Genomic DNA, 17,646 nt, shown 5'->3' with positions numbered 1-17,646 from the left:
TATCCTTTCGCAGCATCCGATTGTCTCCTGCAAGCTGGTAGTGCCTGACCACTACTCCGCCTAGTGTCTGTGTGTGGTGTGACATTACTCTGTTGAGGGCTTTCCTTGTTCTCTCAAGCGCGGGCGGACTAATAGCACCGTGCCACTGTGACCTCGGAATCATCTCAGACCATACAGGGACTAGGGCTGGGAAAAATTTTGGAAACCTGCAGAAATCTGCCCGCATCCTAGCAATTAGTTCCGGCCGCCGGATGGAGACCATGTCGTTGCCACCTGCATGGATTACTAACACCACTGGGACCTGAGTGGCTCTACTAGCTTTGAGGACCTCCGGGAAGACTTGTTCCCACTTCATGCCCCGTATGCCGAGCCACCGCACCTGGACGTCTCTGAAACCCAGCTGGAGGCCCATCGGCCGGACTGCTGCTCGCTTTGCGGCCCAAAAGACATAGGAGTGTCCGATGATCCAAACCACAGTGGGGGTCCCTGTGAACAACAATATGGGTTAAAAACAACGAAGCATCATGCAATTACCAAACTTTAGGGGACCCCCCTCCCCCCTTTCCATATATATATATATATATATATAAACTTTTTTTTTTTTTAACTGATGATTAAACCAGGTCTGACGTAACGCCTATAGCAGTTGGAACGCCATCGTCCTATGCGTTTCACCTCTTGCTCTGCCAGGCCTGCCGCATCAGCAGCCGTCGCGGCCCCGATGCGGAAGGAGTGGGTACCAAATTCTGCTGGCGATACCCCATTGGCTTCTAGACACTTCTTGAACACTGTTTCAAACTGGAACCTTGTTAAGGGGGAACCATCCTTGTGGACTAAAAACTGGGTAGCGGCTGGTTGGGATACCGCATATGTCTTAACCGTTTTGACCGGGCACAATGGGCCACTGAGCTTCGCTATTGATAATGCGGCGGACACCCCTGCTGCTGCAAAATGAGCGATGTACTCATACGTCAAAACCCTGCAGCCCGCTGCATCCATTGCCCTGCCAGGAGGACCTAAGGATAACCACTCTCTCCACGATTTCTCGTGGCCTGCCCAGGTAGAAACTGTTATCGCGTCCTTCAGTAGCCGTGTCAATATTGGAGCCCCAAGTCCCATAGAAAGGGCGGGCACGGGGAGCCCTCCAACTCCGCCTTTGGATGGTAATCCCTGAAGCACTCCCACTGGAAACGAGAGAGAGAGTCAGCAACAATGTTTTCAACACCAGGGACATGTCTTGCTTTAAACACTATGTTAAATTGCAGGCAACGTAATACCAGGTGCCTCAAAAGAGCTAGGACTGGCAGGGAGCTGGAAGACAAGTGGTTAATTGCCAGAACGACACTTTCATTGTCACACCAAAACAAAATGCGCTTGTTAGTCATGGCTGGCGCCCATAGCTCCAGCGATACCACTATTGGGAACAGCTCCAGCAGGGTCATGTTCTTTGTTGCACCAGCAGTTACCCAACCCTGTGGCCATGGGGCCGCTGACCAACATTCGCCAAACACTGCACCATAGCCTGTTGAGCCAGCCGCGTCGGTATACAACTGGAGGTCCGAGTTCGACAACTCCTTCTCTGGGAAGCATGATACAGTAGGGCAAAAAAGTATTTAGTCAGTCACCAATAGTGCAAGTTCCACCACTTAAAAAGAGGAGAGGCGTCTGTAATTTACATCATAGGTAGACCTCAACTATGAGAGACAAAATGAGAAAACAAATCCAGAAAATCACATTGTCTGATTTTGTAAGAATTTATTTGCAAATTATGGTGGAAAATAAGTATTTGGTCAGTAACAAAATTTCATCTCAGTACTTTGTTATATATCCTTTGAGTGGCAATGACAGAGGTCAAACGTTTTCTGTAAGTCTTCACAAGGTTGGCACACACTGTTGTTGGTATATTGGCCCATTCCTCCGTGCAGATCTCCTCTAGAGCAGTGATGTTTTGGGGCTGTCGCTTGGCAACACGGACTTTCAACTCCCTCCAAAGGTTTTCTATAGGGTTGAGATCTGGAGACTGGCTAGGCCACTCCAGGACCTTGAAATGCTTCTTACAAAGCCACTCCTTCGTTGCCCTGGCGGTGTGCTTTGGATCATTGTCATGTTGAAAGACCCAGCCACGTTTCATCCTCAATCCCCTTGCTGATGGAAGGAGATTTGCACTCAAAATCTCACGATACATGGCCCCATTCATTCTTTCATGTACCCGGATCAGTCGTCCTGGCCCCTTTGCAGAGAAACAGCCCCAAAGCATGATGTTTCCACCCCCATGCTTTACAGTAGGTATGGTGTTTGATGGATGCAACTCAGTATTCTTTTTCCTCCAAACACGAAAAGTTGTGTTTCTACCAAACAGTTCCAGTTTGGTTTCATCAGACCATAGGACATTCTCCCAATACTCTTCTGGATCATCCAAATGCTCTCTAGCAAACTTCAGAGGGGCCCGGACATGTACTGGCTTAAGCAGTGGGACACGTCTGGCACTGCAGGATCTGAGTCTCTGGCGGCGTAGTGTGTTACTGATGGTAGGCTTTGTTACATTGGTCCCAGCTCTCTGCAGTTCATTCACTAGGTCCCCCCGCGTGGTTCTGGGATTTTTGCTCACCATTCTTGTGATCATTTTGACCCCACGGGGTGAGATTTTGCGTGGAGCCCCAGATCGAGGGAGATTATCAGTGGTCTTGTATGTCTTCCATTTTCTAATTATTGCTCCCACAGTTGATTTCTTCAATCAAAGCTGGTTGTCTATTGCAGATTCAGTCTTCCCAGCCTGGTGCAGGGCTACAATTTTGTTTCTGGTGTCCTTTAACAGCTCTTTGGTCTTCACCATAGTGGAGTTTGGAGTCTGACTGTTTGAGGGTGTGCACAGGTGTCTTTTTATACTGATAACAAGTTTAAACAGGTGCCATTAGTACAGGTAATGAATGGAGGAAAGAGGAGACTCTTAAAGAAGAAGTTACAGGTCTGTGAGAGCCAGAAATCTTGATTGTTTGTAGGTGACCAAATACTTATTCTCCACCATAATTTGCAAATAAATTCTTACAAAATCAGACAATGTGATTTTCTGGATTTGTTTTCTCATTTTGTCTCTCATAGTTGAGGTCTACCTATGATGTAAATTACAGACGCCTCTTATCTTTTTAAGTGGTGGAACTTGCACTATTGGTGACTGACTAAATACTTTTTTGCCCCACTGTATGCCTGCATAGTCAGACAGAAAGGATTTCCAGACTTCCAAATCATCCCGCATGACCTTGGTTATACGGACATAGTGGTGGAGCATTCTCTTTCTGGTGGTGGCCATGGCCAGACGCCTGGAAAAAACCCTGCCCATAGGAAATATTCTGCATGCAAAGGTCAATTGTCCCAGTAGCGACTGCAACCGGACCAATGGAACTTTCTTTGCTCTGAGGCACGCCTCTATGTCCTGTTTTAACCTGTTGAGCTTGTCCTGCGGGAGCTGAAGAACCATCCTGTCAGTGTCAATCAGGATTCCCAGGAAAGAGAGGCATGACGCTGGCCCCTCCATTTTTTCACTGGCCAAAGGGACTCCAAACTTATCTGCAAGGAAACAGAACATGTTGAGTAAATAAAGGCATTGTGGGGAGCTCTTAGGACCGACAAATAGAAAATCATCCAGGTAATGTATTACCGAAGAGGAGCCTGATTCCTGCCGCAGTACCCACTCTAGGAAAGTACTGAAAACCTCAAAATAACGGCAAGAGATAGAGCACCCCATGGGTAAGCACATATCATAGTAGAAACTCCCTTCAAGCTGACAACCCAGCAAGTGAAAACACTCTGGGTGTACAAGTAGGAGCCGGAAGGCGGATTCTATGTCCGTTTTTGCAAGCAGAGCGCCGCGTCCTGCACTCACTACCAGGGACACCGCCTTGTCAAAGGATACATAGGACACTGCTGTTTCCTCCTTAGGGATACCATCATTGACAGATTCGCCATGTGGGAAGGATAGGTGATGGATAAGTCTGAATTTTCCTTCCTCTTTTTTGGGGACAAGGCCCAGTGGCGACACTCTCAGGTTTTTAAATGGGGGTTCGGTAAAGGGGCCCTCTGGCAGGGATTCAAAAGGAAGTTCCCCGCCCAGCGCTGCCCTGGATAATCCTGTGGGCGGCCCCGCCCCCCTCCCCGGACCACCAATGAATGGGAAAAAATCCCCCCTTGAGGGGAAGGGCATAGGTCACACGGCCGCTCAATATCCTGCTGGCTTATACAGCCAGCCGGCTTGCAATATTTTAGGGAATTTTGGAAGGCTTGCGTAGCACATAACCTCTAAATTCATGGATTTTACCCTTCAGAAATCCCCTGCAGTATTTTTGCCATATTTCTCTACCGATGCTCTGTGGTTCACCACCTCTTTAACATGGCAGGGGCTTGCATATGGGCTGAGTGGTAGCAAACATCACTCTGACTATTTCTCTGTGGTTCAACAAAGTCCAGAATCTCATAAGGATGGAGGAATTTTTTCCTCACTTAAGAACACGCATGGTACGTTCTGAAATCCTAGTGCCACGGGGTCGAGTTCTGGGACGCCCTGGACTTCCATCTGTGCATTTCCACCACCATGATTGGATGACTTGGCCCTGATCAGGTACTGAGCTGGACAGAGCTGCCCCTCCCCCCTTTTTATTTTGTGTCCTTCGCTTCCCCTCCTACTTTGTTATACTAGCTACTAAACTGAAGCATTCTGAACCGAATATTACACTCTTACGGGAATCCTTTAGACCTATTATTGCCGCCGGCCTGTGCTTGGTTCATTGCTGTTATTTTCATACTGCAAAATGTTAGAAAAAAAGAATTAAATATAAATAAACAAAAATATTTTTTCTTAACTATAACAACTGAGGACTTAGAATTAACATCTGATTTATTACACAACCGTCAAAACTTTACAAATAATACATATATAATATTCCAGCAAACCTGCATCAAAACTTGTATCCCCAATAAAATGTATGGACAATGAGGGTGCTAGGTGCTAGTGAAGACGGACCAACATGGCGTCCATCTTAAAAAATGTGACACAACAATAATAGAAGTGGTAAAGAAATAAAGACAGAGCCTTCTAAAGAAAGCAAAAGCTACTGCTAAACAGTGTCTGCTAAAATAGGACCACAATTCTGTAATAGCTGTGGGAGCGGCCTCACGGAAATGTGGTCAGTCAGTGGCACCTTGCAACATTTGGGTAAAATCCCTCTCAGGTTGCAACAAAGGTGTGTGCGAAAGTAGAGAAATGGGAGGAACCTGTGGTATTTGTGCACAAACTTGTGAAAGTGGACATGTCGGCTGTGCAAAAACGGGAACCTCTGCCGAGTGTGACAACTCAGTAAAGTTTTGTGGCAATTGAAATGAGTTTTGCTTGGAAGAGTCCCCTTCAAAGTCTATGGGCTGATCCACTGACATGAGAGCTGAACTGCTGATAAAGGATTGCGGCAGCGTTACAAAGGGCGCAGCTAACACCGTCATAGAAGGATCTTCTGTTTGGCATAAGAGTGTTTTACTTCCTGCTAATGGAGGTCCAGCATTTTCAAGGCATTGGTCGGAGGACAGATGACCTATTTTAGAATACGTTGGGCACAGGTTCTCTATGTGAACGATGGAAGATTTTGTAGATTCAATGGTGGACTGGTCTTGATTAAAGTAAAGTGCAGTTGTTGAGGCTGGTGAATATCGGTCTGGAGAAACACTGAAAGAAATGGGCTCAGAGGGGTATGACTTGTCTGTAATATTGTGAGAGGTGACTGAAGAAGGCGGCTCCTGGGGAGATCCCGAAGAGCTGACGGTGCATACAACCTGATCAGACAGAAGGATGGTGTGTGTAACATCTGAGATGACTTCATGATGGTCTACCGAGCTTGTATGTAGGTATGTACTATTACTATGTGTAATAGTGTCGGGAACATCTGCACTTAGATCGGGACTCGTCCTATGGAAAGACCTTGCAGACACTACTTTGGGTGAATCAAGATGAGGTAGAAACAAGGACTGTGCAGCAGATTGGTCCTCTTGTAATGATACTATGGTTTCAGACTGATAAGCACAAGGTTGGTCACTTTCAGAAGGGTCTTCTTTCTTGACTAGACAAGGCTCTACAGGCAGAGACTTTGTTGAAGATGCTACCTCTGTGTCATGAGAGGGGATATGAAATGATGAGGTTTCCCCATTGGGAGAGGAAGAGGTATCTATAGGCGGTGTTGGCGGCTGAGTAGTGTCCTCAGATGGAATGTCCTGCTGAGGGCAAAGCAAGGAAGTCACAGGGGCACAAGTGGACTGCTGGGTATATAAATTTGCAGTGCTTAAAACGTTGACGAGAGGCTGCAGGATTAAGCCAAGCCGATGAATCTCAGCGGACACTCCAGCAATGGCTGATCGGACCAACTCTGCCCCTTCTCGCACTTCACCTCTTGTGGCCTCCAGTTCCCTGGTCATTTGAGACTTGAATTCTGACAACTCCTTGAGGAGAACTTGCTGGAAATCAAGCTGCTGTGTCTCTGAAGAGTCATCGAGAACCCATTGTGTCACCACATTGGAGTCTTGGGGTACAACTACATCTGTAACAAGAGTAATGCAAGAATATATGAATGTGAACCCATAAGCATCTTATATATGTATCCTACAAAGAAGTGTCATATCCATTGCTGCGAGAGTGTAACAAATGGACAGTTCAGGTGCCCCCGATATCTATGGACTGTTATCCCTACTGTGCAATATTCTTACCTTCTGTATGTATTGGATGTTGCTTCCATTCTGGCCCCTGAGAGGTCTGTGCATCTGTCTGGGATAGCGAGTCCTTGTCCACTGACTCTTCACACTTCACACCAGGACAACAAACTTCCTGAGGTATCTATTAATACACACAGTACAGGATAAGTAATAGAATGTATATACACAGTGACCAGCAGAATAGTGAGCACAGCTCTGGAGTATAATACAGGATAAGTAATGTAATGTATGTACACAGTGACCAGCAGAATAGTGAGCGCAGCTCTGGAGTATAATACAGGATAAGTAATGTAATGTATGTACTCAGTGACTGCACCAGCAGAATAGTGAGCGCAGCTCTGGAGTATAATACAGGATAAGTAATGTAATGTATGTACACAGTGACTGCACCAGCAGAATAGTGAGCGCAGCTCTGGAGTATAATACAGGATAAGTAATGTAATGTATGTACACAGTGACTGTACCAGCAGAATAGTGAGCGCAGCTCTGGAGTATAATACAGGATAAGTAATGTAATGTATGTACACAGTGACTGTACCAGCAGAATAGTGAGCGCAGCTCTGGAGTATAATACAGGATAAGTAATGTAATGTATGTACACAGTGACTGCACCAGCAGAATAGTGAGCGCAGCTCTGGGGTATAATACAGGAATGTAATGTGTATAATGTATATAGTCTTAGCAGTTGTACCCCAACCAATCTCCAATTTATCCTCTATCCTGTCAATAGGGAATAAGTTGATTTTGTAAGCCTACCCTTTTAAGACAAAAAAAAACTGCAAAAAACACATGAAACAAATGAACAGTCAAAGGGTGCATTCACATCAACTTTTGTACGTTTAGTAGATCCATTTAAGGATCTGTCCATTAACATCATGTTTTCACACCCATTTAGCAGATCTGTTTAACACATGCAGACAGTGGCTGTTCACACAGAAATCAAAGTAAAAAAAAAGTTTTTTTTGCTTTTTTTTCCTTCATCCATGTAATGCTTAGTTCACACTTGTGTCCAGTGTTCTGCCGGGTTTCCATCCTCAGCCCCAGCAGAATGCACACACTGGACACGGAGCACAAGTGTGAATGCCCCCTGTAATGGGACTAGCTCAGGGATCGTCGTCTCCCCAGATAGACCAGCACTTTTGTCACAGCAAAGAAAGTCCAGTCCAGCAGAATGTGATGCAAGTGGCCGCAACCAGTTTTACTAGAACTTGTGCAGGCAAAACAGAATACAAACATAAAATCCTAGCCATCCGGCTTCTACCTTTATCACGGGTTTCCTAACTATGAGAGCTTGGCCTTCTGCACAGCTCCCAACACACAAACCACAGCAGGTTAACTCACAGTTGGTTTCCCAGAAGCAGAGAGAGCCGTATACCTGTATATACCTGTGGGCTATCTACCCTCTTATACACATCCTTCAGGAACTAACCCCACACATCTAAAAACCTGGAGTGGCTGAGTGGAGTAGGGACACCCAATACTCCTACTCCAGAGGCCAAACCTTTACCAGGGTTTTGGGACAACCCTCCAGCCAAGAACACAGCTTTTCTGCATCTAGATTGTGTATGACAGGAACCTGGAAGAGATATACACGCCTTCTAACACTTTGCCCCTGGTCCTGTCACACCCCTAAGAGGGGAAGGGTATACTAACCTGCTGACTATTCTCTACCACGTCAGTTCGGCCTTTCCTAGGTCGCCCTCGTCGTTTCTTCGCCTACAAGACAACATGATAAAGTTACATGTGCACAACTGTTCTGTAAATGTGATAGAAAGGAGTAATAAAGGCCTTGTGATAGAGCAGGGCAGGGAATGAAAAGTGTAAAAGAGACTGGCTTTATCCATAGGAGCCAATCACAGCACAGCTTTCATTTTTGTGGGAAGTACCACAATGCGTTGTCGCCGCGCTTTTTTGCTCCAGGATGCCTCGTGGGGCCTTAGCCTTAAACAGAAAGAAAACAAAAAACAACCCTGTCTTGGTTACCCATAGTAATAAATCACATGGTAGATTTTATTTCATCTTCTGCTCTTGAATAATAAAAGCTGTGCCATGGTTGGCTGCTAGGGGTAGTTTATCTTCAGATGGTTTCCAATATGGCTGTGGGATCAGGATTGTGTGGTATGACCATGTGACCGTCTCCCTCAGGACTTGGAGGCCATTCACAATGCAGTCATGTGATTTTACGACCACTGGACCACTCACCATCAGCATCGCCTCCTCCTCAGAGTTGCCACCATGATTAATTTCTTCTGTAATGTTGATGAAGCTGACCATCATCTTCCTCTTCTCTGCCAGTCGCCTTTTCTCCTGTGATGGCTTTGTCGTGTTCACGGCTTCCTTCAGATTCTTCTTGGCATTGGTGGCCATGTTCTTTTCCACATTTGTTTCCTCTTTTGCCTTCTCTTCGGCCACCACCTGAGAGTCGGCATTTATTTTCCTCACTCTCATGCTCAGTCTTCTAGGCTGCGGTTCACCTGAAGTCTTCTTTTTGGCTCTCCCTTTTTCTCTATTTCGTGCTGGGGGTGACGTAGATTTGTTGCCATCCTGAAATTAAAAAAAACAAATTGTAAATCTGAGGGATTGTTAACATTGCCGCCATTTTCTATCTTTGCATAGTCAATTTCACTAGTTTTCTGCACTGTGTGTGAGAGACTGGGCGAGGAGCCGTCCAACTCAGAGCTATGGCCCTCCTAGCTCAGAATAAAGATTCTCGCAACATAATGAGAGTATGGTGTAGCCACAGGTCCTCCTCTAGGATGCCAAAGAGGTAAACATCCGGGGCAAGTGGAACGGGGTACCAAGGACCTTTGCCCAGAACTTTTAATAAAAGGGCAGTCCCATATCATGTGCCAGGAGTCTGAATATTCTGCAGTACAGCACAGGCATCCTGGATGTCGCAGTCGTCCCATCTTATGCAACTGTGCAGGAGTCAAATAACTTTGGTGTATGGTATACACTTGAATTAACCTCTTATTAATTGAAAGGGACACAAATTTAGCCAATCCCTGAAGCCTAAATAGGACTCATCATTCAACAAAGAAGGGGTGGTCAGATGAGACATTTTAACCCTTTATGAGGTGGGCATAGAAATTCGAGATGAGACCCCAAGGACCCTGGGACTGAAGTACCCCCAATTAGTGGATAGGTAGAGATGAGAACATCAGGCGGGGGAAACTGTATATCCATGACATGTCTAATTTGTAGACACCTGATATACTGTGTGCGGGGAACAGTAAACTTAGGGAGTCAAAAGAGCAAAACACACCCTGTTGGTATAACTCACCCAAATACACGACTACAAACCGCCCCCAGCACCAAACGGCTAGAGAGCCAGAAGTTCGATCAACCCAGGATTATATCATAGCAGAGTAGGATGCTACCCGCTTAGCCTGCTGCCAGTGTGTGAAGAGGTAGCAACTTGCTTTTATATAAACGTGGACTTTCCAATGCTGACCATAAGGTGGGTATAGCTAAATAATGCGCTAAATGAGCCTCCGGACCAGGTAAAGGGTCAAGTAACAAGCAAGACTTCAAATAACAGAGTAGACCCTCAAGGTAATACAAAAAGAGGTCTGGCAGGGCCCATGCCTTTTGATTGTTGCAAGGTGGAAAGACGCAGCTTGGACCTGGAACTCCCCCAAATAAAGGGAATAAATAAGGAGTCTCTTATTGAAAACCTGTCACAGCCATATGTTCCAGTATATATAAACATTTAAGGAGTACCACCATCTTAATAAGATTTATCAGTCCAGCTACCGACAAAGGCAGAGCTCCCCAAACTTTAAATTTAGATTTGAAATGACTAAGAAGTGGCTATGCAAGGAACTGAATTCTTATGGCCTAACCTTATGATAGTCCCTAAATACTGTATCTGTTTGTTGGGGGAAACAAAGGCAGATTGCACATGGCTCAGCTGTATGACACCTGTACTATACACAATGCAGGACCAGAAGCACTTGGATCCAGTCACTGTATAGTTTGCAGTAGTACAGATGAGCTGCAACACCGCAGACTAACCAGTATACAGAACATGGGAGTATCTGTGCCCCTGTACGGCTGCGCCCCCCTGTGCTGTGTGCTAACTTTTTCTTTGGGTATCACAATAACCAGATCATTACACAATTTCCCTTCCTACCAGAGTATCAGTGATGTGGGGTCTCTGCTTTACTGACGTCTTCTTCTTGGTGCTTCCTATAGGTCTTCCGCGGCCCCTTTTTATGACTTCCACATTTTCTCTTCTTTCTCCTTTGTTCAGCTCAGTTGCTGTGTCATCCTTGCTTACTGCTGATCTACCTTTCCTCTTCTCAGATAACTCCATGTCTTCAGCTATGTCTCCGGTGGAGAGCATCAACTCTTGAATCTTAGAATATTTTTGAGGGTTTCTTGTAGAAATCCTCTGCACTCCCACCTGTGATGCTTCAGTAGTTGTATCGGTAATATTACGAGGTCTTCCTCTTGTTCTTTTCTCTAAGGTCACTATGAGTCCTGTAGTGTTTTCATGTGGTGGTTTTCCCTTGGTTCTTCCATCTCGGTTCTTCAGTGCATCAAGTCTTGTCTTCTCTGGGATCTCCACATTTTTTGACTGATTCATCCTGGTTTTCATCAAATCTAAACTGCTCTTTTAAGTCTTCGAGTTGTAAATGCCTCAGTGGACCATCCACATGTGTAGTGACAGGACACTAGTGACCAAGATACAAGAGATCTTCAGGATCTTAAAAGAAAAACACACACTTAGAATAATGACAACCACTTACAGGAACACGCATGTCTTACAGATTAGTGAATTCTTTGTAGCGAAAGTGATTGATATTTTATAACTAGTATTCAGTGAAATATTTTCTACTGAAATTGTAAATTCGAAATCTCCAATTTTGTGTTATTCTATGGCAGTGCCAGATTATCAGATGCTAGATTAGTCTGTAACCAAAGGAGACGCATACATAGAATACTAATCCTTTTCTACTAATATTATACATGTGACAGTTTGTGTGTTTGGATGTTTGTTCCTCAATCACGCAAAAACGTGAACGGATTTGAATGAAATTTGGCACATAGATAGTTTGTAACCTCGATTAACACATCAGCTACTTTTTATCGCAGTAAATGACATGGCTTCACAACATGTATGAATTTATGGTCACATACTATATTACACTGCTCCTGCAGCAACTTATCTCAGGTCCCAGGTCTCTTATCTCTCTATGTAAACACTCAGTCCATTCTGTACATGTATTTGCATATTATCTGATCAGCTCCAGGCAACATGCTGACACACTGGAAGGGAAAACACCTTTAATCCAAATTGGCAGTTTGCTACTTTTAAACATGACGGGAAAAAGAAACTCTAATTTGTTGCAAAATTCTAAAACTACAACAGCTATGAAGGTAACCAGAAGTCACAGAGTTCTCCTCAAGCGGAGCTGAGGGGGATCATTGACACCAACAACACACTCATTATATGCTGTCCCAGCGAACTGCTGAGATGCTGGAACAATCACGGGCACAGCATGAGGAATGAGTTCAGCGGCAGGACAGCTTGACAGCTGCCGAGACGCCGAAGCAGGTGGATCATCAACGCCGACAACACGCTCATTATATGGTTTCCCAGTGAGCTTCTGAGATGCCAGAACAATTACGGGAACAGTGCGAGGAATGAGTTCAGCAGCAGGATAGCTTAAGAGCTGCCGGAGCAGGCAAACCACCGACGGAAGCAATTTGCTGCATATAGGCGGATCATCGATGCCAACAACACGCAGACAAAGTTGCAGGCAAAGGCTAGTGTGTGTGTGTGTGTATATATATATATATATATATATATATATAAAGCACTACTTGCAAAGTTGCTAATTTTTATGTTCTATAGGCTTGGCCACAATACATTTCAGTGCATTCTGTCTTCTATATATAAGGCTCTGTTTACACTGGTTTTTGGGTCTTTTTCAGGGACATAAGACTGCTCCATATTTGTCTGTTATGACTGATCCATTTTTCCTCCTGTGACTTATAATGAATTGTTCATATCAGACAATTATGGATACAATTTGGCATAATGCTATTCTATTTAGTCAAAAATCCACTGAAGCCTGACCTAAAAACTAAAGCAGTGTGAACAGAAGTGCCATATAGTATGTCATGTGACCCTACAACTTCAGAAGGACCAGCTGACCTCATACGTGTCCTAGCGCTTCCTTACAGGAGGATTCTTCCATTCTCTTCCTTTCCATACACGATCACCCAAGCAGTCATGGTGTGCTCGGTCAGGTGCTGTTGCAGTCCTATTATGTGACAGATGCAATATGCTATCATTTTCGGCTCTCAGCTACTATGGCAACACAAAACAGGCAATGACAACGCAGGTGTGAACACAGCTCTACTGTACTTGTCCTTAATACCTGGGTCACCAGCTGCCCAGCCATCAGACCTCACTATTGCTGTCCATACACACTGACTGCCCTGCTTACTTTTTAGCGCAAGTTGGAGAGAATTTTCCACCAATTCAGTAACTTTTATCCCCTCTAGAGTGATATGAGAGTCCCATCTATGTGAGACTTTCAGGCATCTTGTGCATTACTAGTCTAAGGCTCTCTGCAGATAATTGTCTCCCTGTGTGTGACCTCAGGCATTGTGCAGAGCTGTATATGTTTCTATACATCCTCCATGCAAAGGCACAGACCTGTAGTGTGAGCTGCTCCCCCGAGTTCTGCACACATCCCCCAACCCCCGCCCATCACTCAGGGCACTGCTCCCATCATCCTTACTGTCCTCACTTCCTCTTCCTGCCAGGATACCCACCTCCTGCCTGATCACAGTGCCCAGAGCCCGGGATTGTAGCATTACATGCAGGGCTGTCAGGGAGTCTCTGGCACTGCTGGATCTGCTGCACCCTGGAGGCTGTAGTGTCTCTGTAGTCTGCACCATCTTCTTCTTCCTTACATACATTGTCCTCTGCTCTGGGCTGTTATCTGCGGTGTCATGGTTCCCAGCCACTGGGGGGCGACATAGTATCTTCTAGATCAGGCTTCTAGTAAATCACTGATCCGGATACTTTATCAATGAATGGGATTGTCTGCAGAGATCTCATTGATATTATCCCAAGTTTAGTGCATGTAATACAAGAGATATTCATCCCCATTAGTATAGTAATTCCATGGTGCTGTACATTATTATATTAATCCCATGGTGCTCTGTACATTATTATATTAATCCCATGGAGCTCTGTACATTATTATATTAATCCCATGGTGCTGTACATTATTATATTAATCCCATGGTGCTCTGTACATTATTATATTAATCCCATGGTGATGTACATTATTATATTAATCCCATGGTGATGTACATTATTATATTCCATGGTGCTCTGTACATTATTATATTCCATGGTGCTCTGTACATTATTATATTAATCCCATGGTGCTGTACATTATTATATTAATCCCACGGTGCTCTGTACATTATTATATTAATCCCATGGTGCTCTGTACATTATTATATTAATCCCATGGTGCTCTGTACATTATTATATTCCATGGTGCTCTGTACATTATTATATTAATCCCATGGTGCTCTGTACATTATTATATTAATCTCATGGTGCTCTGTACATTATTATATTAATCCCATGGTGCTTTGTATATTATTATATTAATCCCATGGTGCTGTACATTATTATATTAATCCCACGGTGCTCTGTACATTATTATATTAATCCCATGGAGCTGTACATTATTATATTAATCTCATGGTGCTCTGTACATTATTATATTAATCCCATGGTGCTCTGTACATTATTATATTCCATGGTGCTCTGTACATTATTATATTAATCCCATGGAGCTGTACATTATTATATTAATCTCATGGTGCTCTGTACATTATTATATTAATCCCATGGTGCTTTGTATATTATTATATTAATCCCATGGTGCTGTACATTATTATATTAATCCCACGGTGCTCTGTACATTATTATATTAATCCCATGGTGCTGTACATTATTATATTAATCCCATGGTGCTCTGTACATTATTATATTAATCCCATGGTGCTCTGTACATTATTATATTCCATGGTGCTCTGTACATTATTATATTAATCCCATGGAGCTGTACATTATTATATTAATCTCATGGTGCTCTGTACATTATTATATTAATCCCATGGTGCTTTGTATATTATTATATTAATCCCATGGTGCTCTGTACATTATTATATTAATCCCATGGTGCTCTGTACATTATTATATTAATCCCATGGTGTTCTGTACATTATTATATTAATCCCATGGTGCTGTACATTATTATATTAATCCCATGGTGTTCTGTACATTATTATATTAATCCCATGGTGCTGTACATTATTATATTAATCCCATGGTGTTCTGTACATTATTATATTAATCCCATGGTGCTGTACATTATTATATTAATCCCATGGTGCTCTGTACATTATTATATTAATCCCATGGTGCTCTGTACATTATTATATTAATCCCATAGTGCTGTACATTATTATATTAATCCCATCTTGCTCTACATTTGAGGGTTTACATACAGTACACAAAATATACCACACAAATATAATACTAACAATCAGATGAAAGAAGAAATAAAGGGGCGGGGGGCGCTCACCCAAGTCTGAAATGTCTTTGTTTAAAACCAGTCCTTTATTCGGTACTTGTATAAAAACATTCATGCCAACTACAGGCACTGGACACAGAGTGTCCCCCTTTAGTCTGATTGTACATCTACAGATGGAGAGGGGGAGACTGTACAGATGGCAGTGCGGTGATAGTGTTATTGGGGGGTGTAGGCCTTCCTGAATAGGGGAGTCTTCAGGGCCTTCTTGTGATTGTGGGGATCAGTCTTATGTGTCTTGGTAAGGAGTTCCAGAGTATGGGGGATGCACGGGAGAAATCTTGGAGGCGGTTGTGTGAGGAGCGGATGAGAGCAGAGCGGAGTAGGAGGTCATTGGAGGATCTGAGGTTACGTGTGGGCAGATAGTAGGAGATTAGTTCAGAGATATATGGAGGAGACAGGTTGTGGATGAGGTCAGAGACATATGGAGGGGACAGGTTGTGGATGAGGTCAGAGATATATGGAGGGGACAGGTTGTGGATGAAGTCAGAGATATATGGAGGGGACAGGTTGTGGATGAGGTCAGAGATATATGGAGGGGACAGGTTGTGGATGAGGTCAGGGATATATGGAGGGGACAGGTGAGGATGAGGTCAGAGACATATGGAGGGGACAGGTGAGGATGAGGTCAGAGATATATGGAGAGGACAGGTGAGGATGAGGTCAGAGATATATGGAGGGGACAGGTTGTGGATGAGGTCAGAGATATATGGAGGGGACAGGTTGTGGATGAGGTCAGGGATATATGGAGGGGACAGGTTGTGGATCGCTTTGTATGTCAGTGTTAGTATTTTGAACTCAATTTGCTGGGCAATGGGTAAGCAGTGAAGGGTTTGGCAAAGGGGAGCAGCCGATGAATATCGGGGGGAGAGGTGTTCTTTTTTGAAGATTGGCTTAAAAGGAATGGATAACATAAAGGAAGGTCCTAGTCGTCTCCTTTCTGCAAAATCCACTTCTGGGTTTGGCTCAAAATACTGCAACAAAATTTGCAACATAAAGTAACTTTTCTGTAACATGGGCCTCTGATTAAGGCTATGGACCTATGTTGTGGAAAAACAAATTCTAAATGTGACACTAGGTAAAGTTTTTCTTACCCAATGACATGATTTATGTGATTACTGGGATGGATCTATGAGATTTAGGCTAAAGGTGATCGCTTTGTGATAACATAAACTGGCTCTATTGAAAGCCGCATTCACTAATCTACAGGGATAGCTTCTCGCCTCGAGAGTGTTTCTCTGTTGAGGATCTTGTGCAATTGTGCTAAATTCGTTGAAATTGTCTGAAGAAAACGTTGTTTTGACGTATTTTGTGATGAAAATCTCTAAAGTCCAAGTCAACTTTTTGGAAGTGAGTTTTGGTTATGAATTTGTGACAAAGGAATTCATTCTCAGTTGGTGAGTGAAAGATTGTAAAAGTTAGACCGTCATGGTTATTTAAAGGTCTGTTAGTGCTATCAATGGGTTAATAAGTGCACCCAAATACCTTCAGAGTGATTTCTGGCTTTCTCTGGGAGCTCCTGGTGTTCTCTGCATTTGTTTACATGGGTCGCTTCCTCTTGTCTTAGTCTACAACTACCATAATTCAGTGCAGTTCACGCAGATTCCCCTCTCACTTACTCCCTCACCACCCCCCGTTTCCCTAGCTAGCCCGTGGACTAGTATGGCCTGCCCCTTACTAACTATGTAAGGGGTCTTTATTTGCAGCACAATCTGTAGCTTTTATACAATTTTGGAGAATATCCAATGTTTTGATGACTTTTTATTCATTTTCATGGGGGATGCAAAATGGCAAAAAAACAAAAAACAATCAAACAGCGATTTGGCTATTTTGATTCTTTCCCCCCTACCCTACAGTGTTTGCTGAATGGGTTAAATATTTTTAGATTTTTTTTTTTTATAGTCTGGGCAGCTTTGGATGTGTAAAGTGTTTATTTTTGTTTTAAAATTGCATACTTTTTATATTTCTAGAAAAAATTTTTTTAAAACACCCCCCCCCCCCCAACATAAGGGGCTTGAACCTGCACTGATTAGATCACTTGTATCATAGACTGCATTATAACTAATGGAAATCACTCCATAAGTATTGAGGCCTGCCACAGGCAAGCCTTATGTTACGTCCGCACCCGTTAGAACTTCTGTGCCATCTGCTTGCATGCTGGAGGCGTGCTCAGTTTTGAGTCCTTGTAGTGTCGATCGGCTGCTCCCATGCATTCCTATGGGAGCGGAGGTAATCTAGGATTACAATACTATTCGATCAACACTAA

At 43.8% G+C, this 17,646-nt stretch overlaps 1 protein-coding gene across 1 annotated transcript; it reads right to left on the bottom strand.

Annotated features, from left to right (window-relative positions):
• Positions 1-4,907: 4,907 nt before the first annotated feature.
• Positions 4,908-13,469, bottom strand: LOC142184398 (uncharacterized). Its single transcript, XM_075259242.1, has 6 exons — positions 13,418-13,469; positions 10,880-11,455; positions 8,947-9,288; positions 8,398-8,460; positions 6,739-6,865; positions 4,908-6,572 (listed from the first exon to the last, which is right to left on the bottom strand). Exons 2-6 carry the CDS (start codon positions 11,345-11,347, stop codon positions 5,179-5,181), a joined length of 2,394 nt encoding a protein of 797 aa, XP_075115343.1. The 5' UTR covers positions 11,348-11,455; positions 13,418-13,469; the 3' UTR covers positions 4,908-5,178.
• Between the last annotated feature and the right edge of the window lie 4,177 nt (positions 13,470-17,646).

Source organism: Leptodactylus fuscus, chromosome 11 (genome assembly GCF_031893055.1).
Source record: "Leptodactylus fuscus isolate aLepFus1 chromosome 11, aLepFus1.hap2, whole genome shotgun sequence".
Lineage (NCBI taxonomy): Eukaryota > Metazoa > Chordata > Amphibia > Anura > Leptodactylidae > Leptodactylus > Leptodactylus fuscus.
Note: the sequence above shows the minus strand (reverse complement) of the source record. Positions and strands in the feature narration are given on the sequence as shown.

Coding starts and splice junctions, on each gene's coding strand:
- LOC142184398 (XM_075259242.1), bottom strand. CDS start 11,347: ATGAAAACCAGGATGAATCAGTCAAAAAATGTGGAGATCCCAGAGAAG. Junction 6,866..8,397: donor TGGTAGAGAATAGTCAGCAG/GTTAGTATACCC, acceptor GTGTATTAATAG/ATACCTCAGGAAGTTTGTTG. Junction 6,573..6,738: donor ACATCCAATACATACAGAAG/GTAAGAATATTG, acceptor CTCTTGTTACAG/ATGTAGTTGTACCCCAAGAC.